At 40.6% G+C, this 27,761-nt stretch overlaps 1 protein-coding gene across 4 annotated transcripts; it reads right to left on the reverse strand.

Moving 5' to 3' along the window:
• Window positions 1-26,109, reverse strand: dennd5a (DENN/MADD domain containing 5A). 4 transcript variants are annotated; one of them, XM_053865128.1, is made up of 24 exons: window positions 25,871-26,109; window positions 18,088-18,159; window positions 17,254-17,363; window positions 15,336-16,020; window positions 11,683-11,870; window positions 10,681-10,995; window positions 9,338-9,553; window positions 9,013-9,247; window positions 8,800-8,950; window positions 8,627-8,720; window positions 8,326-8,430; window positions 7,718-7,849; window positions 6,710-6,862; window positions 6,559-6,646; window positions 6,394-6,481; window positions 5,282-5,410; window positions 4,866-4,987; window positions 4,643-4,788; window positions 3,161-3,279; window positions 2,905-3,086; window positions 2,721-2,803; window positions 1,825-1,948; window positions 1,570-1,738; window positions 1-1,473 (listed from the first exon to the last, which is right to left on the reverse strand). In XM_053865128.1, the coding sequence occupies exons 1-24, from the start codon at window positions 25,968-25,970 to the stop codon at window positions 1,290-1,292; spliced, it is 3,990 nt and encodes a 1,329-aa protein (XP_053721103.1). In that variant the 5' UTR covers window positions 25,971-26,109; the 3' UTR covers window positions 1-1,289. The 4 variants fall into 4 exon arrangements, with proteins under 4 accessions (XP_053721103.1, XP_053721104.1, XP_053721105.1 ...); XM_053865129.1 differs by lacking the exon at window positions 18,088-18,159; XM_053865130.1 differs by lacking the exon at window positions 8,326-8,430.
• Window positions 26,110-27,761: the final 1,652 nt, after the last annotated feature.

A 27,761-nucleotide genomic window follows, 5' to 3' on the forward strand; every position in this document is an offset into this window, starting at 1 on the left:
ACATTCACCATAATACATTGCAGACGCTTTATTCTTCAGATATTTTTACACTGTACATGTTTCACTTCATAAACACTACATTATACACCTATGTCAACAAATGTACAACAGAATTGGAAAAAAAATATATAGATTTTTTTTCCTCCAGTATTCTCATGTGGGAGTTGTACACAAATTCCAGATGTTGGCACAGAAATAAGTCGCTCATATGTCAATCTTTCCACATTGATAAGTCAAATGGATCATTCAATGAGAGACTAGATGAAACTTGCAGGGTTAAAATGTTTAACTTGGGTATTGCATAGCAAGAAACCATGACAACAAAAAAATAGAGAAAATAGTCCTTTGCTTCTTATGTGGCGGTTAGAGAGAGAGAGGTCACTGTTAAGCATGAGGAGGCAACAGATACGGTATCGTACACATATAGTGTAAGGAGCATGATGATGGTCGAAAGAGGGTTGGATTAGGGCTATTTACATAAAGGCCGTCATTGCAAACAGCTTTGTTCAGAGGACAGAGCCACATATTCTCTTGAAGAGCTGGAGCAAAAACAACTTGTTATATTCAAAAAGAATACTAGAGTGTGATCACCGGGAACCAGCTAGAATCTCTCATTCTCAAAATCATGCAAAAACAGTCATGTTCACGAGAAGTATGAAACTATTTCATGTAAAATATTTTCCAGGAGAAGGCAGACGTGTCGTAGCCTCTGCCTCAGCTCCCCGATCGTACACATACTTATAAAGCATACCACCTTTGCTTCAAGCTCTGCGATATGACACTGGTTTCTGAGTTGACGACAGAGCAAGTGAGCAACAGAATTTACAAAATAATATTGATTTTCTTTAATAAAATATATGAACAGTTTTGATCCCCAGTGTTGCTTTGAGTATCACCACAGTCAGCAGTTCACTGTCACAAAGAAAATATCAAGCTTTCAATAAAACGTCAGCACAACTTTTTGTGGCTTTTAGGATCAGTCGTAATAATAATAATAATAATAAATCATATTTAAACACCTAATGGCAACATCTTTGAGAATAAAAATAGTAACATATCTTGAAGGCTCATTGCACTTTATATATATATATATATATATATATATATATATATATATATATATATATATATATATATATATATATATACATGTACAGTATATATGGCAAAGTAACAGTAGCTTTAATGTAAGCCAAAAGATTCCTCAGATGAATGCCTGCTTCCTCATACAAAGTGTCACTTTCCTTCCTGGTCTGGAGAGCATTTCCTCTTCCTCTGTTTCATTTGGTTCAGATCCCAACACCTTTGACAAGAGACGCCTCCAGAGTGATGTTGAACTCCTGCAGAGTCTGAAGTACTCTGATCAGAGAGTTCACCAGTGAGCGGTCCTTCATGAGCGCGGCTTCCTCGTACATCTGAGTCGTGATCGGACAGTCTGCGAGCAGAGCAATCCAGTGGTGCAGCAAATGATCCCTAGGAGGAAGAGGACAAAAAGAACAGTGTAACAAAACCATACAATTTATGAAGACAAATGAATATTGAAACGTCCAGAAAGCTTTTCACCCCTACCTTGCTCCGAGGCAGATGAGCATCTGAAACTTTCCATCCTTGCCAATGTTTCTTGACGTGTTGTTTATGGCTCGCATGAAGCGGCAGAAGTGTCTCACTCGGCTTTGCCAGTTTTCGTCCGGCACCACCTCGCGCTGCTCCGCACTTTCAAAGTACACTTGTGCCTTCTCTGTGCAATGTAAAACAAACCAAAAGAAAGGGCCATCAGATCAAGATATACAGAAACACATATTCGCATATGTTGCACGTGATTACCCAAGAAGTCCCAGATGAAGACATTCTTGAAGAGGCGAGGGGATTTGAACCCGTGCTGGAAAACCTGCTCCAGAGCCCAGACAAGGCCGTACTCCCCGCAGAGGAGGAGAGTCAAACTGCCTCTCTGAGAATGACATGTAACAGATAAGCACCATTTACAACTGAACTGAGCTCGATGAAGATCACAAGCCGTAGCAGATGTTTTAGTGTCCTCGTATTATATATGAAGATGTGACAGGAGACAGCAGACTTTACACATGGATCATCCTAAAAGCCTCACTACACACGCAGGTTCTGAACACCTAATCCGTACGGGGGGATTCCCCTGTTAAAACGGTCTTTGAAATCAAAACAAACCAGTCCAAGAAAGCTGTAATTATAGCACAGATAGAAACAGCCGTCTATACTTAGCCATTGGCAAATTCACATTAAGTAATATACCTAATATGAATTCATCAATCATGCTAACATTGTTGACCTTTACAGATAATTGTTCGCAGCACCAATTCTTCAGAATTTGACCAACTCAAATTAAAAGTCAAGTGCAGCTAAACTCTGATATTAATAATAAGAGATAAAATGTCATGTCTATACTCACAAGTTTGGACGATACAGAAGCTAAATAATATGCAGTGAGGTCTTTAAAGACAAACCTGGCCACAAACAAAAGTGTACTTGAACTTATTCAGGCCTTAAAAAGTCACAGCTCAACAACTATGCTGTTGCAGTCTGAAACACACAATTTGGTAAATAAGATAAAAAGGACAGAAAATAATCATGAATGAATTTAACACTTCACACAGCAGATTCTGAGCTGAGGAGAAAAGCTGCTTTTGTACATGTGTGTTAAATAATACAGGTCCATGATGGGGCCTGTCTAGACGGCCGTCTCTCACCTCCTTTTCAGGCTTGTGAAAGTGCTTCACTATTCCATTGATGGCTTCTCCCACTCCCTCCTGGATTTGACCTGTATTTAACTCTGTAAATGGAGAAAGAGAAACTCATTCAAACCCAGAGGAAATAACAACACAGCCTTCCAAAGGCACATTTCCAGTCCAGTGTCTTGATTATGTGACTCACTTGGCTTGCTGTTTGGCGAAATGGTCACAAAGCGCCTCATCATTCCCGGGGACTGCTGCATCGGAGGCGTTCGACACATCCTCTCATCGTTCTCTGCACTTGGCGTCATCAGCTCTCCGACCAGGATCCTCTCCAAGCTGCCGTCGTCAACGCCTTTGCCCAACCACCGGCCGCAAGGAAACCTGGTCACCAAACCCTCGAGTTATCGTACCGCAACGCTGAGATGCTCAACTGGGAATTGGGAAGACTTGCCCACCTGTATGTGTGACCTGTGATCTCGTTGCGGACAATAACACACTCCACCAACCACTTTGCATAGAGTCCGGTGTTGTCATGACCCATCTGGACTGTGGTCAGTTTTCCGAGGTTCTGGCACTAGAAACACAAGGATGCAGCAATGGTTAAGGAAGGTCAATAGTGCAACACCATCAGTGGAAAAACAGCAAAGTAAGGCCAAAATACAAGCAAGTAAATGCAAAATACAGATTTGTTCCTTCTGTTAGAGGTCACCAACACATGTCCATTAGCAATACAAATCTGTTTCTAGCTCTATCTCTCTATCTATTAATTGTTAGCATGGTGATTTAGATTTAGATGCAGCACCCCAGAGCATTACCCACCCACTTCTACTTCCTAAAACTCAGGGGATACTTAAGACCAGTGGTTCTTAAACATAGGGCACCGGCCCACGGTTGGGCCGCGAGTGGCCCTTAGATGGCCACTAAAAGTTTTTTTATTTCACGCATGTGGGCCATGAGACGTTCAGATTTAATACACGGCCCCAGCATTTCGCTGTGGATATGTGCCATACTAGTATCAAGGAAGTCATCATTAGCTGGGCGACACTAGGGTCGCCTTCTTAACACTACGAGTCGTCGTCGCCTCAGATATTAACTGATGACGGACCTCCGCCACGGCTGTAATAGAATGTGGTGTTTCAAAGCCAAAAGAAGACACAAAAGAGAGCTATGGTGTTTATTTTACAAGGAAATAGGGGAAACAAGCTGTGTAATGCGGAGCGTCTTTAGTCATCCACACTACCCTCACTTCAAGTTGAACAAAATGAGAGAGATCACCGACGATCAAAAAGATTTTTATCAGTGAAGTACAAATCTATACGCCAAAAATGAGCAATGAATTGCCTGATAATATTCAATAATTTAAGCAAACCAGCGACAGCTGTGCAGCTGCAGGATCACAGCAGTGAAAACACTGAGAGCCCAGCATTATTCATTTAAGTAAATGAGGACTTGCATTTAAGAAGGTACATTTCTGTCAATAAAATCAGATGTTTATCAGCCAAACAAAGGCCAAAACATGTGAGTTATCAACCCGCACACATCGCGAATCCCATACTGCTGCACTCAGTCTCCCGCAGCAGCTCTCCTGGCAGGATCAAGTCCGCAGACAAAACCCGGTTTGCTTGCTCGGAATTCTGAGCCAAACAGTCTTGTACCGAATGTGTGAAAAGCCCCTTATATCTTCTTACAGTTTAAAAACAAACAATATATTACATTTATTGTATGATATTTAGATCTTAGATTAGATAGACTCTTTTCGTTTTTCTTATATATATGTATATATGACTTGATCCTGGTTCTGCTGCTGGTTGGAGTTTAAGTGTAAGCAGATTAAATACGATGACTGAATACGAGTGAACTCAAGCACAACATAAGGAATTCAGATGTATTACTTCTTCTTCTGGAGGTGGGCCACATGTAAAGAATAAGATTCAAACCTCAAAAGTGATATCCTGAGTATTCCTGGGGACTTGCAGAACCCCTGTTTCTGCCAGCTCGCCCGAGACACACACCCAAGGATTGGCTGTGAACATGGAGCCACCAAGCTTCTTACTGGGAACCACCACTACATGGTAGGGGATCACTGGAGAAGGAACAAATAGAAACATGATGAGCAGTTATTTCAGACTGGTGGGGGGATTATTGATCAAACTAACTCACTAATGGTGGTGAAAACGTTGGTAAAGCAGAAATAATCCACAGCGTTGAAAGACAAAAGATGGTAGAGGAACTGCTCCTTCTCATCGTCACATCGCAGGAAGGCGTACCGCTTGTACAGTTTCCTGTAATCAAAGTAGCCAACGCATTGTTGGAAAAAGGTAACAACAGAAACCCCCCATGACCCAGTTACCCTTCAGATATTAATAATAAAGAAGCATGTGAATTATTTATGCACTGGTGGATGACCATATGATTCTGGCAATTTCAAAAGAGCATATGTAATATTTAACAGAAGCTCAGACGTCATGTTGAGCCAGACATTCCTCAAGGAACAATAACATGTGTATAAAACATACATATAAAGAACACAGTCAGAAATATACAATGAGAGATTCAAGGTTTCCATTTTTGCTCACTTTGTAAGCTCAAGATCAGACAACAGCTGCTTCAGGTGTCTGGAGAGAAGCTTCTTCTCCATGGAGAGGCGGACCCACGCCCTGGCCTTGCCCACATCCGTCTTGATTTCGCTTATATTCTGAATATGTCTGTGAATTAGATCATGAAGATTAGAGAGGCACTTTAGAGAGGTCACAATGTGACGATAAACAGAGCATCAATGTACAACTCAGATGGAAAACAACTCCAAACTTGACTTTAATCATTATTAACAGCTCACTTTTCCAGAGGACTGAACTGAACCACAGTGGTTTTCTCCAACTGCAAGAGTTGCTGCTGTGGCTGGTAGGATGGTTCCCTCCCTGCGGTGGCATTTCAGACCAGACTCTGTGTGTGTGACGAGTCAGTCGCATGTCGTCCCTCCGAGCCACTATCATGCCTGCACTGTCCAGACACATTCCCTTCCACTCCACCTGTGCCATAAGCTTGTCTGCTTCAAGTGAACGTCTCCTCTCTCCCCACCATCCCCCTCCCTGTCTCCACCCTTCACAACCACCCAGAGTAACCCAGTTTTCCATCCTCCTACAAAAGCTATGCAAAACATGAGCCAGCTAATTAACCCAAACCCAAATCAATAAACTCACTTGTATAATAAGCTACTTGATGCGCGGCTTTGATGAATGCATTAATTGCTGTTAACTTCAGAAGGGATCAGGGCTCCATACACAGTAGTGCTGAGCGGCCATGACCTGAGTTGACCCCCTTCCTCTGTTTACAGTGAAGCCTGTGGGGGTCCAATAACTAGAGTGGAAGTAATGTGCAGTTACACCCCATCTCTTTCTTCATGCCCTGACTCCTCAACCCCTGTTTTTCACTCTTGACATTGTTAAATTGAGGCTGCCATCAAACATACAAGCAAACATTAAGCGCCAACACAAACATGGATATGTAAGCCCATGAACATCACGTTCCCATTGTCTCTTCATTTCACCCATTCACTGTTATCTGTCTGCTAACACGGCTGTGTCGCATTATAATTTTTGGCATGTTGCAGGGTTATACTACTCTGTTTATAATTTCAACCTGAATCATTTATCAAAAGAATCAAAAGAAAAATAATGCAAGCTCTCACCTCATGTCCTGTATGAGGGAGATTTTCAGAGGAGGCATGGCCGATCCACCGCCGTCAGATTTTCGTCTTTCAGGATCATGAATAAAGCCTGAAGGTACAAAAAAGAGAGTTATAGCTTAACAAATACATTTTGGGTTAGGATTAGGTTTGACATGTTCACTTTACCTGGGGGACCAAGACCAGAAGGAGTTGCATTTTTCTTTTCTTTGCTCTCCTGATAGTGCAGCAAGTGGGACCATAAGGCGGATTTGCCCTAGAAAACAAAGAGAGAGGATGTTTAGTCCATTTTTTTTCAGAGGAGATGTTGGTTTCTTACCTGTTTAACTTGCAGCCCATGACTCCAGATTCGCTCCAACAGGTCGCACAAACTAGCGATCAGAGTGTTCTCCTCCACACCAGTGATGCTGACCTCTCCGTGACCCAGCTCCACCGCCTCTCGCCCCATTTTCTCCACGAGCATACGCTTCGTCTACACACAAGAGGTTGTTTGAATTAGTATTACTAATATTAGCATTCAGCAATAACTGAATATCTACAGTGAAAGAGGATGCACTGCTTTAGTGCCAAGTTACAGGTAAGTGAAGATATGGCCTGAGGACTCATCAGACCATAACAGAAATAAGAAATGAATCCCTGAGTGATAGCCACATGGGCTTTAGAAAGTTGGAATGCCCATCAGCTTGGCAGAATACTGGAACACAGAGTTTTATGACTCAAGTCTGATGAGCAGAGCTTTAGGCAGCTGGACTGATGTGCCAGGAAAGTGTCTTGGTGGAGGAGTTAGATCCATTCAGGGCTATTGGAACGCAGGTAAAAAGAAAAGTGCTTTATCTTCAGTATCTGTGAAGAACTGCGGCCTGACAGCGATCAGTCAGACATCCTCTGGCAAGCGTGAAAATAAGTCCTTTGTTTACATTAACCTTCTTCCATAAAAAAACCCCAGACAAATCGCTCATTACTAGCTGATATTGCACTCCGCACCGGTGTTTACAGTTGAATACTTCAGTTCCACCACAAGATGGCGGTAGCGTTTGACCCGCGAGCAAGAACCTTGTCAGAATCATAATGTCATATCCTGTGGTGTATGGAAAGGGAATTTCATTGATATTTTTTTTGGTATAAACAGAATGAAAACACAGTATTTCTTCCTTCGAACTAATCTATTGGTTGAATTGATGTTGGTGTAACTTAATAAAAAAAGAATCATCTTAAAATGACCAAAATAATTGGGTACAGTGGCACCTCTGATGTCAATCCAACATGATAATAACATGATATATATAAATAAGCGCAACTGTTAGTTTAAAAAAACATTGGCAATTACCTTGTTCCTGCACTCCTTCAGCAGACCTTCAACAAATTTCCAGTTGGTCTGAGCGATAACAGATGGCGACAGGTTGGACAGTTTGGGCTGTCTGATGGTTGTGCCCAGGTTTCTGGCTTCTTGGATGTATTTCTGAATAAATATACAAGTGATTTAGAACCCGAATGACCAGCAGACAACGACTAATACCTAGAGTCCATCATCACCAATTAAAAGCGTAGAAGTTTGAGAGTTACATGACTCTTATAAATCAAGCACTGAATTCAATTGAGGAATGATAAACAAATAATGTAACAACATAGCATTATTAAAAAAAAGTATTTTCAATAGACAACTAAACACAATTATGACTGCTCCCTTTAATTGAAAGATTCAAAAATAGTATGAAACATCAACACACAACTGAGCAATTACTTATGCAAAAGTGAAACAAGGCTTCCATAGAGATATAATTACACTCAGTTAAAACTAGATTTTCATGACACTAGTGCATCACCAGTTAGTGATTAAAGCACATGGTTAGTTCAGCTGGAGGCAGAGATGGCTAAAGAGAGCTAATGACAGAGGTGGGGAAATGTCATGCGGTGGCAGTTGCACAGAAAACATACCACATCCACAGTCACCGACTTTAAACAGGGGCTGAAGGACTGCGAGAACCAGTAGTAGTCTAGAAAGAGCAGGAGCTGCAGCTCCCGAAACATGCAATCTACATGCTGAATGTGAGTGTGAGTGAGACAGGCAGACACAAAAGAGAAGAGAAAGTAACGAAAACAAAAAAAAAAAAATCAAACAAATCAGATAAAAGCAGAAACAGTCATGCAATTAAGTCATGTAAATAATAAATATCCAAAAGAAAGAGGAAACTGAAAAAAAGAAAAAAATGAGTACTATAAATATGGGACTGCAAACCTCTCTCTGGTCATTGTCAAGACAAAGGTGCTCTGTGTGCTGCTTTTGCCGATCCCGCTTCCTCCACTGAGCAGGAGCGCTTCTTTTGGTCCATCTGTGACACAGGCAAAAGAACAATTCATGTGGTGTGGTTTTCACTTGGTGCTGTGACTCAGAATAATGAGGAAACACACTTATTGCTAATGGGTCCAGTGGACAGAACATCCGACTGCAGTCGTGGGAAGAAACCTTGCTCGTATCGTCCCTGACCGATCTTCATGTCCAGCAGGTGGGGGTGCAGAGCTGTGTGGTCAATCTTGGCCACCCTCATCTCAATGGCTTTCTCTGCAAAATGCCATGCCATGTTTTACTGTGCTTCATGAAAGATCACTTGTTTGCCTGTTTACCTGAGTCTTCAATGTTTGTGCACTTCTGGTACATGGAAGTCCTCAGAGTGGGGGTGCGGACGTTTAACATGCGGATCTTATCCACACGGGTGTCAAAGACTCTCAATGAATTCTCACGCTCCTCATCATCATGACAGAGGATCTTGCTGTCAATGAAGGACGCAAACATCTGTGTTTCCAGAAAGCGTGACAGAAAAGGCAGGTAGGGCTCGGGCTGGTCAGACAGGAAAGATGCCTGCAACAGGACACGCACAGAAAATGAACATGACAGAATCACAGAGAGGAGTTCAGTCCTAAGTGAAATATAATAACATATGATGAATACCTTGTCAAAGTTCTGCATCTGATCCCGATTAGTGAACCAGGACTCTTTGTCTTGACTAGGCTGGATGACAAACACCTCATAGTCGGCGAACATCTGCGTGAAGCGGTTCGCGAACACCTCGCGTACATGGATGTTGATGCGGTGCATTTTCAGCTCTTCTTCATCACACTGGAACCGAATGTCTTTATTGCTGCTGGCATCTTCCCGAACTTCCAACTGCAGGTGAAAAAAGAAGACGCCCACAGCTAAGCGTCAAGTCATTATGACCACCTTATGGCTTTACTCCTAATACAGTTAGCTTTTGCCAAATATAAGATTTAATACCCAACTACTTACACACACATTCAGCTGCAGTAAGAAACATCTTACTCATAAAATGACCTTATTTTGGAAAGTAATGAATAAGCGAGAAAATGCTGTGAAAGAAAGATTATATAACTAGACTAAGCAGGGAACATATGACATGTTATCTCATCCCAGCTGTTGTCAAAAGAGGAATCGAGGAGAAGTTATGGCCCCAGGCAGGGGTACGGAAAGGAAACCTTTCTCTTTCAAATGTCACTCAGTCCACTTAAGACACTTAACAGTTGCACGCCATTGTCAGGTTGACAGTAACAAGATGCTTTACAACAGAATAAATTATTTCCTTTTTAAAATAAATTACATTGTCTAAGCACTGTCACATCTAAAAAATAGTGGATGCAGAGTGCCCATATCTTTAATAACAAGCTCTTTAATGAAGAAAAAGCCTATAGAAATCTACCAAGAAACACAATAAAGCAGAACCATAAACCTAAGATAAAACGGTCAGTGGAGCTTCTCTATTGCTGAAGCTAAGAGCTTCACCAATTCCTGCACAGAATAATGAACGGCATCAAGGTGTGTGTGATGGCTCCCCCTTGTGTTAGATAGAAGACAGAGTACTTGTCTTTGGAATTTAACTAGCCCTTTAAATATATATAACATTTTTTTACAGTCATGAGAATCATTTGATGTTCTCCCAGTTATTTTAATAATAAAAAAAACACCTGCAACATCTGAGCACTGCTGAAGTCAAATGCATCTACTCTGAAATTGAATATAGAAACCAATAAGAAGACAGGGTCAAATAATGGGAAAAACTTATTCACACAAAAACAACATGCTTACGAAACTCTTGAGGCTAAATGACAGAAAAAATATGTAATCGAGCTCAAATTGAAAATCGATCGAGTGTGTGGAGTTTTTGCCTGTGATTGTCTCCAACATGTGAAAAGTAAAGAAGGTAAGAATCAGGACAGTCAAAGAAGTCCTTGAAACCTGCCAAATGTTTTGATAGAATAACACCACCGTCGTGTTCCTACCGTCTCAATGCCAGACAGCCCCGTCCTCTTGACAATAGCCTGCAGTCTGGCGATAGTTTCATTTTCCCTCAATAGGAAGGAGTTGACTGGAGGAGCCAGGTTTCCATTGCGCTTGTCAGACACCATGTCAACCGATCGGAAACCTCTGTACTTGGCCTGGTTGTCGCTGGAGGCAACGTTTCCGTCCGGAGGCACACCGAAGGACATGAGCACCTCTGAGATCTCCTGGATAAACTCGAGCTTGTTGGGGAACTGGGGCAACTCCTCTGGCAGCTCAATGAAATGGTTATCGATGTCTACAAAACATAAGTTTGCCTGGGGAAAAACAGGTTACAGGAAGTGAGGATGTTGTTTTCAATTAGTGCAGATTTACTTCTCAGATAATGTGAGCACAGACACTGCTAGATTGACGCATTCACAAACAATAGCCATTTTCCACTGCTCCCACTGGTTCATCAGTTTTCCATGTGTTTATATTTCTAAATGTTTTACTATAGCTATCACAGCAATGAGATCACTATAGTAAATTTAAAAGTTAGTTGCTCAGTTGACACATTCTGTTAGCTCGTGGCTAAACACTGACACGGACTTATCCACTCCATTGTTGGGAGTGCTTCAATTGTAAACAAACATACCTGCTGGCACTTTACCAGCAACCAACCCTACAACAAGCTCCTATTTGAAGACCAAAGCTCAGAATATGTGGAATAACTTGTTGCTCAAAAAGACCTTGGAAGGAATGTAACGAAAGACTGATGAAGGCTTGGACATCAGGTGTGTCTCCAACTCAACAAAGAAGTTACACACAAAGACTGTCAGAACAGATTTTGTGCAGCCATTAAAAAAAATCCAGCAAGTTGCTGAATAGTTTGTGCAGCGTGCTATTTTTACTGACAACCCTTTCCTTTCGGTAAGAGTTTGTCATAATGCATGGATTATTAAACAGTACCATTCGTGCCAACTCCAATTTTAGAAAGAGCACTGTCAAATTTGGTTGTGTACCTCTTGCGGGAGCTCGAGTTTTGTGCGGTCGTCCTGTCCATTAGAGTGCAGGCCCATTAGGTACGGCACAGGTGCATCCAGGAAGTGGAGAAGTGAGGCGGGGAGGATGGGAACGTAGACGTGCTGCCACTGGAACGGGAACATTAAGGCTGTGATGCTCTCCGCTACCGTCATCAGCCTCTGGTAGTCTGCCATGAGAGAAACAACATTCACTATTGAAGGTGACCTTCAAATACAAAATTGAAGTGATCAGATTAGATCAGTTTGTCTTATTGTAATTGCTGCTTTTTATTTTTCAGAATGACAAAATTTTAAATTTTATATATTATATTTTATATTTAAGTTTAGACACGTGCGCTCACTTTTGTTTCACATTTGAGGACAGGCCAAAATGTCCTCACAAAGGAAAATGTCCTCACAAGAATGGGTTGTCAAGACTATATGGAAAAACATCCCCACATACATGCGCACACACACGTCATTGGCATAATGCTTTCCCAGCCTCTCACCCAAAACCTAAGCATCCAAAACAAATGGCCAACCTTAACCAGGACTCTGAACCAACCTTTAACCCAATTACAATGAGATTGTTATTTTGAAGCCATCATTCTCAAATTGAGGTTTAACTTTGTATGGTCACGCAAAAAAGCCCCACAAATGCCGTTGTTTTAAAAAGATTTAACCGTTACCAAGAGAATGTCACGAACACCAGAGAATGTCAAGGACCCCAGTTCCATATGCAAAAAGAGTCATGGGTTTTGACCATCTGACTTGATACAGGAGGGTGGTAGCCTGTCACACTGTTTAAATTCAGCTACTATTTGATCAGTTTTATTCAATTTTATTCTGCACCATTTCATCTGGAAATGTGGATCTCTTTTTTTGCTGAGGCCCAATTCTCCTTTATGCATCCTTTAGTCTTAGTTTCACAATGTTTCCTCATGATATCATCGTCCACAGGGTCTTCAAAATGGACACTGCTGTGTCACACAGCAAAACTTCCAGCTCATTGACCTACAGCAGCTCTCCCTCAAATATGCGGCTACACACTTCAAGCCAAATGCCTGTCGACATATGGCTCCTCCTTCTCCTCAACTGCATTCCTGTACTATCATAACCTCTGCATTCACCCGACTCCCCTTCACTCCTGATATGGTTCCAAAAAACACCATCACTTTCTTTGGTCATCTGTTTGCACATGAGAGCAGACAAACAACTTCCTGACACCTTTTATCGTCTGACAACGCTTTGCTCATGTTAAGGTCTCGGGGAAACTATTAACAAGTGAACTATTTTAGGTACTGACTTATGGAATATTGTCATGTTTGCGGTAAACACAGTATTGTACGAAGAGTGCTTCACGATGAGATCACTCAAGCATTCCCGGACAAACAAAGTTTCCACACTAACTAGGTAGGCTATGTCTCATGGACTGAATTGGCTGGGGAGAGAGATTGATGACATAAAAGACGGTGCAACATCTGTTTCAAGATTGTAAAAATATCATATTTTTACAACAACTTCATATCATGTTAATCGTGTTGAACAAATCTCTGTTTGACCCCCTTGAAATTTCACCATCCCTTCCTTCCTGTGTGCCTCCTGATTTAAATGTTTGCAGCAGGACATGCTACAAAAGCAGGTCACACAGTCTGACTGACCCATTGCAGTGGTTGTGGTCTGAGACCCTGTATATCATGAGCCATATTGGTGCTCGTTGTTTATAAATCAGCCCTGACTTACGTGGCTATTTATAACTTGACACTGATTCCTTTAATTGTAGTATTCGACCTACTCGGGGCGAGAAGCTGTTCTCAACAATCCATCATTCCCTCCCATTGGACGATCGCCCGTGCTTAAATCTACACAACCTTCACACGTTCTGCAGTGTTAAGTCTCAGGAGAGGAGGGGGGGGATCAATGGCATGATGTCACTTCCAACCAATGATCCTCATCCTGCATCATTTGTGTGCTACCGCTCGTCTCCTGGTTGCCTAGCAACACCAGGGCATTCTCCCTGAAGAGGTTCTCCCACAGCTCTGGAGATTTAGCAAACCATTAGCCCTCTCCAGCTATTGTAATGGATCCAAACATTACACCAGCGTTGGCTTCCTTAAATCACTAGACTCTTTGTTTTTGCATGCACACACACACACAGACACACAACATATCTGGGTTGCAAATACCAATCTGTTTTTTTTTTCCAATTAAAGAGCAAATGAGAAAAATTAACACCAATTAAAATGCATTAACCTGATGCTAGCTGTTCTAGAATAAATTACATTTACCAAAATGAAACTTCTGTCTGAAGAGAAGTTGGAGGACACAAACAGGAACTTCTCTTGAATGAGAAAAATACCCCCAGCGTTTTTAAAATGTCCAAAGAAGGAGCATTTACATAGCAACTGAAGGAAACTCCCATAGACAACAAAGGCCTGTGTACATGAGTCCCAGCACAAGCAGTGGCCTGTGATGGGTTGGGGGACCGACGTTTACACAAGCTGGTACACACTGCATCAGTTAAATGGAAGCCTGCAACAGGTTACGTAATCCTTTGGGTAGTGGTTCCACCATGCATATCAAACATGTTCTCTAGCCTCAGGTTACACTTTCAGAAGACATTCTAAGTCCAAAGGTTTTTGAAGAGGGACGTAAAAGAAATCTGACGCTGCGCCAGACAGTACAACATTCTGGGTTTGCACAGTTCTCCATAAATCAATGTTCGAGCACAGGACTGATGCTGCCAAGACATGACAGCTTTACTCCCGACACAGCTTAAGGCGGCTCATTTTCACTGCTGCTGAAGAATGGTCTGATTCAGGAAGTGTTTGTTGTGCTGCGAACAAAAAAAAGAAATTGCAACAAATCCTTCCTGCAGTTGAACTCTTAACTCTAAGGCCACAACAATGTGACGTGATTGAGGAAAGGCAAGATAGTCATACAGACTCTCAACATTCACACAGTAATTTTAAGACAGTTATAATCATGAATCAATCAAGACAGCAAGAGAAAAACACTTCAGATTGGTCAATAGAAGTTGAGATAAATCAGCTAATAACCAAGGAAAATAGTGTCAATGTTCAACTGAAAACAAGTGTCTGGCACTTAAAAAGTCAAATGAGCAATCACTGCTGGCAAAGCAGAAGCGGATAACATGAAGTAACCAACAAATATTTACTGGAAACATCATTAACAAAATTACAGCTACAACTTCTTATGAATAAAGACATGTATCTGTGTTTGTAGCTTCGATGGAATTATTGGTGGAGCCAATAATTACATGACAATGTACTCTGCAACATTTGTCTACAAAAGTATACCCTCATTTAGACTTAAACAATGGGGCCAAGTCAGGGTTGGCAAAAACCTTGACATATTTATCCACTAATAGAAAGTGCCTCCGATCCAAAACCTGCTCATGCTGACTCAGTGTGCATGTGTGGCTTACCTCCGGACAATCCAGTTCTTCCAAACAGTTCAACATTCACACTGAAAGTAAACAGTAACTGTCTGTCACAGCGACTAATCGCCTGTTATGTTGGCATGTCTGTCTTAAAGTGATCTATGCATACGATTACAGGTGTATTCGACACACAGACATAGGTTTTAGTCAAGGGTTTCACCATATTAAATGTGTCAGATGAGCTACTTACGCTGTGAGTAGAGCAGGATCTGCATCTCAAGCAGGGCGCAGGTGAAAAGCTGAAGAACGTTCTCCACCCCCAGCAGGTTAAACATCTCGCTGATGGCAAAGTCAAAGAGCGGCAGCTCTGCTGTGCTCGGCCTTTGGCAGACAACAGGCCCGTAGACGCCTGAGAACTTAAGGGAGCGTCCAGATGGAGGCAAGGGAACCTCATAGAGGATGTTAAATATGTAGCTCTCAAGGGGAAGCGGTGGAGGCTGGGGTGAGCTGACAGCCTGGTGGAGTTGCTGCAGCACCTTCCTGCAGGCCTGAGCAAAGGCCATCGGGGTTATGAGGCAGATGCATTTGGAGACGTAAAGAGTGTCACGACTGATGTCGTAAGAGTTGAAGCGCTGCAGACGGGAGATTGCAGGAGCAGCATGGAGCACTGGACGAGTATGCAGGTGTTTCTGCCGCAGCTCCTCCGGTCTGTGAGGCGAGGTGGGGGTGTGCAGGATGTCGTACTGCTCTGCATTGTGCATATGGTAGAGAGTCTGCATGGCACTGCAGATCTGCTTACTTGTCACCTCTTCAAAGAATGTGAGAGCAAACCCGTAGGTCCGAGAGCCGTCCTCTCTGGTGATGATGAACGAGTGGAACTGGGGCTCCCGAGAATCCACCTGTGTTCGGAAGGATAATCCCTTTGGCATACAAAGCTGTGGGTGGATACAAAGAGGCACTATGAGACATAATCAAAACTGACATCATTGGAGAGGTAAGACCGAGGCTTTGAAAAGTTTTGGTCAAAGCAGCAGGCGACTAGACAAAATTTCCAACTGTCACCAAGTGCTAGAGAAATGTTTATCCCGAATTAAAACAAAAAGTGATTGAAAGCCTTTTAATAAAATAACCGTACTCGATTTTGCTAGAGAGTATCAGCAAATGCAAGGGAACCGGCATCGAGAATGAAGCCAAGTCAAGGTGCATTACAAGAGCAAAGGATGACAATCTAAATGATTGAGGCAACAAACAACAAACAATTTATTGTAAGGCGTGTACAAAAATATGAATATGCTTAAATAATGTGCAATATCGTATTGATATTTTTGCTAAAATATTGCAGTACTCGATTGTGTGATATTGTCTTGATACTTTTAGTAGGCAAGATCAATATTATATACAAAGATATTTAGATATGCTGCTGCATTTGTGACATGTAATAATAATATTTCTTTCGTAAATTGGAGTTATTTTGTTGATTAAGGGAGTGAGTCATTCCTCCGCTTGAAGCACAAATTTTAACTGAAAGTCTAACTGGACTGACTTCAAGATAATCAGCTTGTTTTCATGCACATTATATTGTACTTCATTATGTGATTTATATTGCTGATCTGATCTGATCTGATGACAGTATTGCAATGCATCGCAATGTATCATATCACCACTCCTGTATCGGTATACGTATCGTATCACAAGATACCTGTCAATACACAACCCTAATTGATAGTATGACACTGAAAATGATGAATAAAAAAGACAAGCTTGTGACATTCCTATTAACAGAACACAAATCACAAGACAGACTTGAAAGGTTTAGCAAACAGGAGGTTAGAAGGGGTGAAAGCTCATCACATCCATCTTGTGCGGAAAGAATTATCAACTCTTTCTTTTCATGATGGAAAAAAAAATTGTTTTGGTCACAGTTTTTGGTCACATTCAACACATCAGTCCCTTGGACACAAAAACTACTAATACGGTATCATATAATCATTGAAAGGAGTCAGCGTACTGACTACTTTAATTTAAATTATATATGATGAATATATGATGAGCAATTCTTCTCAACTGGTCAGAGCTTTCCCATGTTCCTTGACAAAATCAACCCCAATGCTTTACCCCACCCTGACATTGATTCATGGGTAACAGCACAAGTTTAAAGTTCATCTTACCATGCCAACTGCATCTTGGTCAAATGGATTCCACTCCACATTGTCTGGATAGTGAGCTAGAACCTTGGATTTAAAGGTTCTCCGAAGTGGACTCTGCTCAAAATTCTCACCTAAAATGTTTGAAAGGGTAAGAACAGAGAGGGGACAGTCAGAGCCACACTAGAAGGAACTCGGGGAGAGTCTGGGCAAAAGCAAGACGCCCCAGACACAATTCAATAAAAGAAAAAAAAGCACATCAGCATGTTTGTCTCAAAGAGAAGACTGCAATACAACAAATAAAGCTGCCATCTGCAAGGAAAAACAATTTTAGATGGATTTGATTGAGCATAACAAACATGTTCTGGATTGAGAAGAAGCAAGCTGTAGAGACGGTGGTAGAATTGGACAGCTTTAATGGAAATACAAAGAAACACAGAACATAATCGGAACATATTGAGTTGATTTGAACCCAGAGTGAAGCAGAAGTGATGCACGCACCAAAGCAGGACTAAAAAGTTCATTCAGAGTGTAGGGAGAGAGTAAACATTGACCAAGCGACACCAGGGCAAGCAGCACTGGTTTTGAGTGTGTGTGCGTGGAAACAGAAGCGGTGATTGTCAAACATTAGCATGTAGTTCAGCTGCTGCCCAAGGATGTGAGGGGGGGAAACCAAAAAGGAAAAATTAGAAATCAGAGAAGGCAGGTTCCCAAACCAGTGCAGAAAATATGAGAATTGGACGCAAACAAAAGAAGGCTGTTGAGGATATTTTGGAAGGTTTCGCCGGGTTAAAGGTGGAAGGATTTCTGTGAAGCGCAGGAGAAATGAGGGGAGGGTACGGTGGGTTGGGGGGTTACCTTCGTTTGCACTCGCCAATTTTCCTCTGGCCCCATCTCTGAATTTAGTAGCTTCTATATACTGGCATAAAGCTACACAACAAATGAAGCAAAAAAAAAAAGAATCACAAGTTTGGTTCTGGATGGGTAGCGCATCACTTCTCAGGTTAACTTGCTCTGGGAGATCCAACAGCGTCTGAAGTGTTGACGAATGAAGTACATTTTATTGCATCAAGACAAAAATAAATGTGGTTTCCTCTGCTGCTGTGGATAAGACAAGTAAACTTCACAGACACAGAATTCATCCAAACCACACGTAGCGTGAACAAGTGGTGAACAGAACCAAGCATTGCTTTACAGGAACCTGGTTACAAATACATTGAGCTAGTGCTTGAAACTGTCGCCTCTAGAAATATAACTATCTGTTTCCTGTTTTTATTGATCGTAAAACACAGTGGCGTGAAACACTTTGATCTCTTCCACTATTCAGAAAAAAATCAAAGTTCATCTTCTTCATGCATAGCGAGTTCATTTCTGTAACTCTGGGACTAGGAGGCAGGGGTTAAAAGCACAATTGAAATAAAAAAATTTTCATATTTTTGGTGGCAACATCAGATGGACAAACGTCACAAATATGAATCGAAACCTTCTAAAAACAAATTCCTCTTGAGGGCAACAGAGAGGTGAATTTGTCCCGAGGTGAGCAAGACAGTGCGTGACATTAAAGTATTCCTGCTCAAATCTTAAATGCGACAAATGTCTGCCAAACAAAACTCAGTCGATCAAGCAGACAAATATTTAAAGATTCTTATATCAAATATGGTTGGAAAATATACTTGCTTTAAGGAAAAAGAACTATTTGAAAATACAACATGTCAGAGGACAGCTACAGTTTCTGCTCTCACAGGACACAGAAACAAAGGTAGCACAGTTACAACTAACCCAGCAATTGCTTACGCTTTAGATTGAGGGACATTTATTACCACAAATAAACCACTTACTCATATTTGTATTCGCAGCATATAATTATAATAGTAATTATTAAGTATTGATTAGTGTCTTGCTCCGATTGCATTTTTTTTACTGGGGACAGTCAACAGAAGTTCACTCTAAACAACTCCATCATCCATCATGACTGAGTATAAACAGTAAATAAGCAAATGTTGTTCCCCAATCTGAAGTGCTACTGTTAGTTCTCAAAGTGGAGACACCAGGGATCATGGGGATGAAAGTTCACATGATTAAGGACAGTGGCTTCCTGCTTTCATGGGAAAGCTCAACATTGGCTACTGAATTTATCCAACTGCAGTTTTCATCCTTTGTTTCAGAAAGAACATCCGTCGTACTTGTTCGCTGAAAGACTGAGCTGTTGATGTGTTGTGAGTTATCAGAGTAACTCAACAGTTTGATAAGGCGACCGCATCCTACCATTCAATACTTATTTTTGAGTAAATTACTTAAATATTACAATTTCTTAACTAATATTCAATATGAGCAAAAACGATTCAAAAACACAAAAAATATTTTTGGATTACATTTTTAAGAAAAAAAATATCTGCATTTAAATGGCTGGGACGAATAGACTTCAAGGTTATCAATCAGGATTTTTTCATGTAGAACTATAATTGTATGTTTGGAATCACCTCTCACACAAAATGAAATATAAAAGTATGACTTTTTCATTTAATAAATCATTTTGTGTATCTCACAAGAGAATTTAAACAATAATAAAGAGTAAAAAACAAACTTATCCAAACACTGAACTTGGCCATACAGTGAAATAACCCGGTCAAGGGAATGAGGTTTTAAGGATTAAAGAGTTTAATCTGTTGATCAGATTCACTTCGAAACGGCCCACAGAGAAGAAAGTAGGCCGGCATCAAAAGTGTAAAAACGTCACTAACCACAGACCTGGGTCAAGCGGGGAAATTGTTGTCATAAGGAGACAGAAAGAAACTGTTAAGTTCATTCATTTTTACTCATGGTATCATCCCGATGACCTAATAAGCTGTAGGGCAAAGTGAACTCTTGGGTCACCTTTCTTAAATGAATGTTTGCGTACTGATTGTTAAGATCATATAACGTTCGATGGAGGTCTCTAAACATGCTACAAGGCCCAGAATCCTGCTACACCAGCATATGAGCGAGGACTTAAACATTGAGGATGATAGTCCAAGTTACTCACTCTAAACCAGAACATCTTCTCTGGATCCATATTTCAAGTACAAGCATTAGATTTTGCAAACACACTTAAATATCTGGACCAATTTAGTTTCTTGGAGGAGTGACTTTTTTAAGTTGCTAAAGCTTTTCTCAACTACAGCTTTATTTAAGATATAAATAAGATATCAAAGTATTCAGGATCGTTCCATCATTTAAATTACATACTACTTTAATTATCACTGTATTAAGAAAATAATTTCAACAGAAATATAAAACAATTCTTATGAGAAGAAAATCCTTGAATACTTTATGCTTCTGTATATTTCATTTCTGGTGATTTATTTATTATTTTAAATAGAGTTACTCAAGACGTTTATTATACAGTTTGGCATGAAGGGACTGCTGTCAAATAAACAACAAGAGCGTGGAGCGGAAGCAGTAGGAGTAATGCATCAGCAAGTTTCTCATCTGCCAGTGACCACCCACGGATCTGCCTCCTGCTGAGTGAACACTCTGAGCGAAACACTTTCAGTCTTTCAGCCTGCAAATGCCTAGACGTCAAGGCATCGTTCTATCCTTTTAAACAACCAAAACGTTCATTCACAATGCGATTTAGATTACTGAGGCACATTCGGTCCAAAGTTGAAATATCATAACAGCTAGTTCATCCAGCGTAGCATGACCGCTCGCTTTCATGTCTTTAATGTCTATTATCGCATAATACATCTAGTTATCAAAACTAATGTCAGAACTTTTTACTGCTTGTCACGACAGGGTGTAAACCCAACAAAGCAGGTTGAGAGAGGATGTACAGGAGATTTGGACAAAACAACATCTAAGTGAGGAGGGGGCATCTGCATTTTTTCTGCAGCTTTAAAGTGAAAGATGTATAACATTTATACATCCTCATATGTCACAATGAAGGGATTCACTCTATACCATGATTGAAGCACGCGTCCAACACACCATAACTATTTCTGCTTTTTTCTCTTATATTTCAAGCACAGAATGGCTACAATGTAACAAAAGAATGTAAAGCTGGCTGTATCTGCAGCTCTCCATTTCAACCTGTCGAACAAGAGTGGATGATGTTTTTACAAGAACAATTCAGAAGGCCAAACATCTGTTCAGGGTTGTGTTTAAAGGTCCAGCCCAGAGAAAGCAGACTAGCAGCTGGGAATGTGCAGGTCTAATTGCTTTGGTCTGATGGGAAAGAATGTGTTCACTTAACAAGTGGGTCTCAGCAAATCTTAGATGTTTGACCATCACACGGTGGAGAGCCTCCAACTCCAGGGGCTTGGCTTTGGTCCACCTCAAGGCTTTAGGTGGCCCAATGCTATTCTTTTAGTAAAAGATTGGAAACAATAAGAAGCATATCACCAACCTAAACAACCAAATTACCAATGACGAAAAGGAAAGGTCGAATCCATCCAGTGAAGAAGAAAAAGTCACTAGCACACGCTGTATGAATCATACGTAGCAAATCTCACCTTATCTGACCTTACACAGTACATTATTTTAAGAGACACACAATGGAATTATTAAGGCAATATACATTAGTCATTGCATTCATTTGCAAAACATGTTTCTCTATCAAAACAAAGTCATTGCTAATTGCAAATAATAGCTTCATAACAAATTCAATGTTCAAGCTTTGGCTTTCGGCAATGTTAAAAAAAGTAACCTTAACGCTGCCAAGATTTGTATATGTGTAAAACTATAAAACCCTCAATGTATCTAAATGGCCATGTAAAGCCTTTCATCCACATTTGTTTGCTGAGTAGGATCGAGTGAGAGGTTTCCTGACAAACTCAACAGGATATTTAGCATTTGAATAAACAGCCGTTGTGTCGATGTGTGTTTGTGTAAGAGAGAGCGAGTGTGTGCACTAGTGTACCCTGAACTTGCTGTGTTTCAGTGTCTAGTGGGATGCGAATGGTCATAAATATGCAAATTAGGTATTTACTGGACACATAGGGTTATTTCATTGCTCGCCACTATGCAGCGGCCCCCCAAGTGTGTCCTGCACTATGTTCTGCGGCCTTTTTTATGCGCACATAATAATCTTTCGTTTCCTACTCATCTTCCTGATTCAATATGTCATTATGTATTACATATGCATTATGTATACGGACCTTATGGTGCATTTCCACCAAGTGGTCAGGGTTAGCACACGTCGGTACAGTTCCCATTTGTCCCTGGAACCCTTTTTCTACTCTATTTATTTTATTTGATTTTATTTATTAACAGCACTTTATGTTGACGCACTTTCCTAATTGGTGGGACCCCCACTGACCATGGCAATAAATTCTATTCTGATTCTGGTAAGTGATATGTTTTGTGGGATAACACCTACACCTTTGAATGGTGTAGAGATTAACGTAAATGAATATGGAAGCGTGTGAGTAAGTAGTGAACTTCAAGCATTCTTTGGATAACCTAACTGTGGACAAGAAGTATATACCTAAGAAACTAGTAGTGCACAGATGGCATAGATTTCCACTACATGCAAACCATTGTGGTGCTCCGCCACGGCTTAAATGAGAGACGCTCTGCCTTCAGAAAAATTATCTCTGTAAAGTTTAAATCTCACGTCAGACTCTCTGAAAGTAAGAAACATCACATGCACATGATTAGGGTGGTTTTCTTCATATTCAGAATGAAAAAAAAAACAGAGAGAGATGTCCGTTGCTCATGAACTTAAGACGTGCACTGTGGCCGGACATATAAAGACAAGGATTGCATGAGGAAGGCTGAAGATTGGAGAGAGATTTACTTCTCATATGGGTGTGCCTGTGGCCTCGATACTTGTGTTCATTGACTTTTATTTGGGGGTCATATATAGTGGCAGGGTGACACAATAACTGAGAATGAATAAGCATGTCTGATTACAATGAGATATTCGTGGCTTCCCGTCGGCTAACAATTTTTTTTTTCAGATAGTCATGGTAGGAAGCAGTTTTGTCATGGCGGCGTGTGTGTTTATGTTTACATTTCGGGGTCTTAAAAATGGAAAAAAAATCTTGACAACCAGTGTTGGTGTGCAAGATCCAGATCTTCATTTTCAGCAGCATTCTTCAGAGAAATATTTCCAAATTAGTCTGAAAGTATGGTGGGGAGACTTAATAAGAGAGCAGTTTTCACATGCATGTCTTTGGTTTTAATATTTGGTTTTGTTGACCCAAGGTTTATCCCCTAATACGGCAGCTGAGAGGCTCAGAAATACCCACTTGACCACCCCTCCCAATCCTTTTAGGAGCTACCTGGCACATTTTCAGCCTTTTCTGATTTAAAAGCCAAACAACTGGCATGTCAACCAGAAGCAGATGTTCGACACATTTTTAGTAAACGCCGCCACAAAGGAATTTCCAGCCCATTTTCACGAAACTGATTCGGCAAACCCCAGATAGCGATATGACTTGTAGTAACAAAAACCCACGCAGTGACCACAAAAGAGCGACATTCATTCAACTTAAAATTACAGTTTGATAGTGTGAAAATCGCTGGGTGTTTTTGGGACAGTAACTACTGGATAAAGGAACTGTCAGATGAGTCTGTTCAGAAAATCATCATCATATAAGTGTATGTGCGTGTAATGCATTGCTAAAACAATATTAGAATATTTGCGAGGAATAAAATTTTGAATATTTGTGAGGCTCGGTTTAACAACTTTAATACAGATACAGCATCTCGTTCCAATTTGAGTGAGGATCAGCCATCAACCGGCTTTGGCAGCTTGTGCTCTACGTGTCAGTTTATGGCTTCACCAATCCTCTCTTTCCATATACAACTGCAGACCAGCGGTGATGTTTGGATGGCAAATATAGGACTTTACACTATTACACTATTTACACTACAGTAGTCAAGTTACGGCTGGTGTTCTTGTTATTGCAAAAACAAAACTGAGCACCAGAAACAAAAACACCAAGTGTTGAAATTACCCGCATGTGTTTGTTAAATGACTATTAAATCACAGTTTCTTAACACTTTCTCTGATGTGCCCCCACATCATGAATCACAAGTGAATTTGAAGTAAACAGGAAGTTTCGTAGAACGAGGAAAAAGGAAGTTAAATTATGACAATACGAAAACATCTGACTAAGGTGTACAAGAAATGCTGATGACGACCGAAAATAGTGGTTCTTAACCCTTTAAGGCTGAACAAAGGCCAAATGTCAGGTAACAAATAATGGCATAACATTGATTGCTACCATCCATGTGTACATTGATCGGAAAACGAAGAATTTACATTCAACTAAGACGTTAAAGAGCCGATGAAACCTCTGATGAACCACCTGAAGACTTCTGTCACCTGTCATCAAAGCCTTAGCTATTTAAAACGGTTACAGCCGCAGTTCAAGTCTGTGTGGGTGATGGATATGATGCGGAAAAGAAGATTACCCTTGCAGTGACCTGGTCACAGACAGATTAAACACCTTGGGATTGTGAATCAAACAGGACTGAAGATTGTGTGACTCTGGGTTTACATTAAATAGATGCTGCCCACAGCTTAACCACAAACACTTTCACAAGTCATTTCAAGGAACCGACAGTGAGACAAAATGACCAAGAGGAGTTTCCTCCATAGTCTCATTTTTTACTTTGACAACTGTGGAAAAACCCTGACATTATTCATTTGAGTAACAGTACACTTTGGCTGGCAATGAAATCGAGCTACTACTACAATACAAATTCCCCTAGATGTCTTTTTATGTCAACATAGTTTCAGGTAAAAAAGAAAAAGAACAAAACGAAATTGAAGAAAATTAAGAACATTTTAAGACCCAACAAATACACAACGAATAATGAACATATAAGGTACTTTTGTTTTGATGACAATGAGCTTACAAAAACAGACATATATTTATATATAATGCTGGCTGCTACATTCTTATTGGCCAATCACAACAGTTGCTTTATCATCTTCAGCAGAAAGGGTTTATCTTAAATTAACGTTGTCAGACTGTTATCAACAGGAAACAATAGTAACGGGCAAAAGCGACTCATTTGTCTTTACAATATTATCCAACCAAGAAATTCATGGAACTTCAAATTTTTACTGGGACTTTTTTTTTTATTACGAACACTTCCATTAAACACTACCTCGTTCACCCATGGACCATGTTAGTTAGTTATAAGTCAATATCATTCGGTTATTTCTAAACTTTGGAAGGGTTCATTTCTTTCACGAAACACCACAAAAGAGCCAAAAGAACCACGTGACGTTCCCGAGGGTTCATAACGTCTAATAACGCATAAAAGCCAACTGTATGTTGTTGTTTACAAAGGCCGTATTGAAGTACGAATTGAATCATTTTAAAAAACGTCGATCTGGACGCTCTCATTTTTTTGGATTTAGTACCGAGTTGTGTGGATTGTAAAATATCTCTTGAGGCTTTAAATAGAGAGCAGTGTCATGGTTTAATAACGACTCAATAATCCTCTTCGACGAGCAACCAAACAAACTGGCAACGTTAGCCGGGCCTAGCTTCAATGGTACACACACCATGGAACACCAAGGAAAACACACACACCATACATCAAATGGATGTCATTTATAAGCGTAACGCCAACACTTCAGCTGTGGTTTGCTGTTTTTCTTCTTGCTCTAGCATCATTGCGCGGAGGCTAATATGCTTACCGGACAGTTCGTCGGGTTCCAGCCCGCTTTCGGTGTCGAGCCCGCAGATCACAAAATAATCTGCGAACCGGCAAGAGGCAGAGCTGAAGCCGGTGGTCATGGTGTGAAAGGTCCGGTGGCGCTCTGCTTTCCTCCACAGGGAGCATATTAGACCAAGTCGGAGGCGTGATTTCTCTCTGCCATCACGGATGCTTCGTTACAGTGAAGCTCGACAATCACATCCGACCAGCGCTACCCTGTTAGCGTCAACCAGTGCTGGTGCACTTCCGCTCTGCACCCTTCACAATAACACTCTATCACGACTAATTCCGTGGCGAGCGGAGCCGCTGTGAATTCATTTAATGAGACAACGTAAAGGTAAGGAGTTGGAATTAAAATACATTAATTTCACATTATGTAGTATTCAAGTCTCGTATGGAAAACTGAAAAGTACAGAATTCAGAACCGGAGCTCTTAATTTCACACAATTTTCTGACTTATTTCACAAGGAGAAGGTAGTAACAGTCAAGATGTGGATTGTAACATTCCCAAATTCTTTTTTACCATTGTTGTGTGTTTGTGTGCTCGATTATCAAGTCAATAATTCCAAAACAGCTTGAGGGCTCCTTGGATACAGAGGATTTTAGCTGATTTCATTTTGCAGGTTTGTGTGGATGTATCAGAATCAGAATCAGAATCAGAATAGAATTTATTGCCATGGTCAGTGGGGGTTCCACCAACTAGGAAAGTGCTTCGAAATAAGGTGCTGTTAAAAAATAAAATAAAATAAAATAAAATAAAATAAATGTACAAACATATCCCAATGCATTTTCAGGACAGATGGAACATGCAGTCACATGACCAGATCTGTTGAAAACAGGCTGAAAACAAGGCAATTTAATAATTCATTATATTACACTCATTCACATCAGTGGCATAAATCAATTCTCACGTATTTGTCATGATACAGTGAGGATTACTTTCATCCCAAGTAGAGCTCTGTCTTCTTCACGTCTCTCATGTCTTACCAAAACTCTGTCGTGCTACTGCCATCTGCTGTCTGTTAGTGCTCATAACACTCGTATTTATTTTTACATCACATATTGATAGGTGAATGCTGGAAGTAAATGAGTATCTTGGCGAGTGCTCTGCTAGTTTATCATCATTTTTTGTTTACACGCACAATAGCGGCTACACGTGTACATGAATTGACAATTACAGTATAATGATTTGTTTTAACAGTGAGTGGAATGATTTTCACATGACCCTCGAACATCCATCCATACATTTATTTCACTCTGTCTCATAGAGTAGAATTCCTCTTTTAAATGGCTGGGAGGCGTCGTCAAGACTCAGAACCATGATTTAGAGCCTGCGCTAAAATGTTTGTTATCTGTTGATAGGGGATCGATCTTTACTGTTCACATCGATATAATTACCCAAAACGATTTAAGTCGTGTCATCATATTATGTTTCTTTCCCGCTGATATACAGCTGGAGATGCTTTTAAATCTTTTAGTTACAGAGTTGATTTGCTTTAATTCTTTTCAGAGACCAATATCACCTGCACCCTTTTTATTTTACTTTATTATCTTTCCATCACTGTGTAGTGGGACAACAGTGATTCTCTGGAGGAATATCATTCTTCTTGCCACTAACGTTCTTACTGAAACCAATAACTACGAGTTGCCAATATCTCGCAGTGCTTGATAAGTCATTTTAATTTGGCATGATTGTTACTAGGATAGTATGTCGACAAATGGAGGTAATTGACCAGAAATGATCGAAAACTCAATATTATTTATCACAATAGTTATGACAGTGATAGAAACGTATGGCTGGGCAGACATGCCTCCTCACCCTGGAAAAGAGGTGACAAAGTACATCCTCACTAGAACAATTTTTGTTACAT

This window comes from Synchiropus splendidus, chromosome 5, assembly GCF_027744825.2.
Source record: "Synchiropus splendidus isolate RoL2022-P1 chromosome 5, RoL_Sspl_1.0, whole genome shotgun sequence".
NCBI classification, from domain to species: Eukaryota; Metazoa; Chordata; class Actinopteri; order Syngnathiformes; family Callionymidae; genus Synchiropus; species Synchiropus splendidus.

Excerpts from the sequence above, each read along its gene's own strand:
- dennd5a (XM_053865128.1), bottom strand. The coding sequence starts at position 25,970 with ATGACCACCGGCTTCAGCTCTGCCTCTTGCCGGTTCGCAGATTATTTT. Across the intron at positions 8,951-9,012 it reads CACAAACATTGAAGACTCAG|AGAAAGCCATTGAGATGAGG; the intron begins GTAAACAGGCAA and ends GGCATTTTGCAG. Across the intron at positions 2,804-2,904 it reads TTCGCCAAACAGCAAGCCAA|AGTTAAATACAGGTCAAATC; the intron begins GTGAGTCACATA and ends CTCCATTTACAG.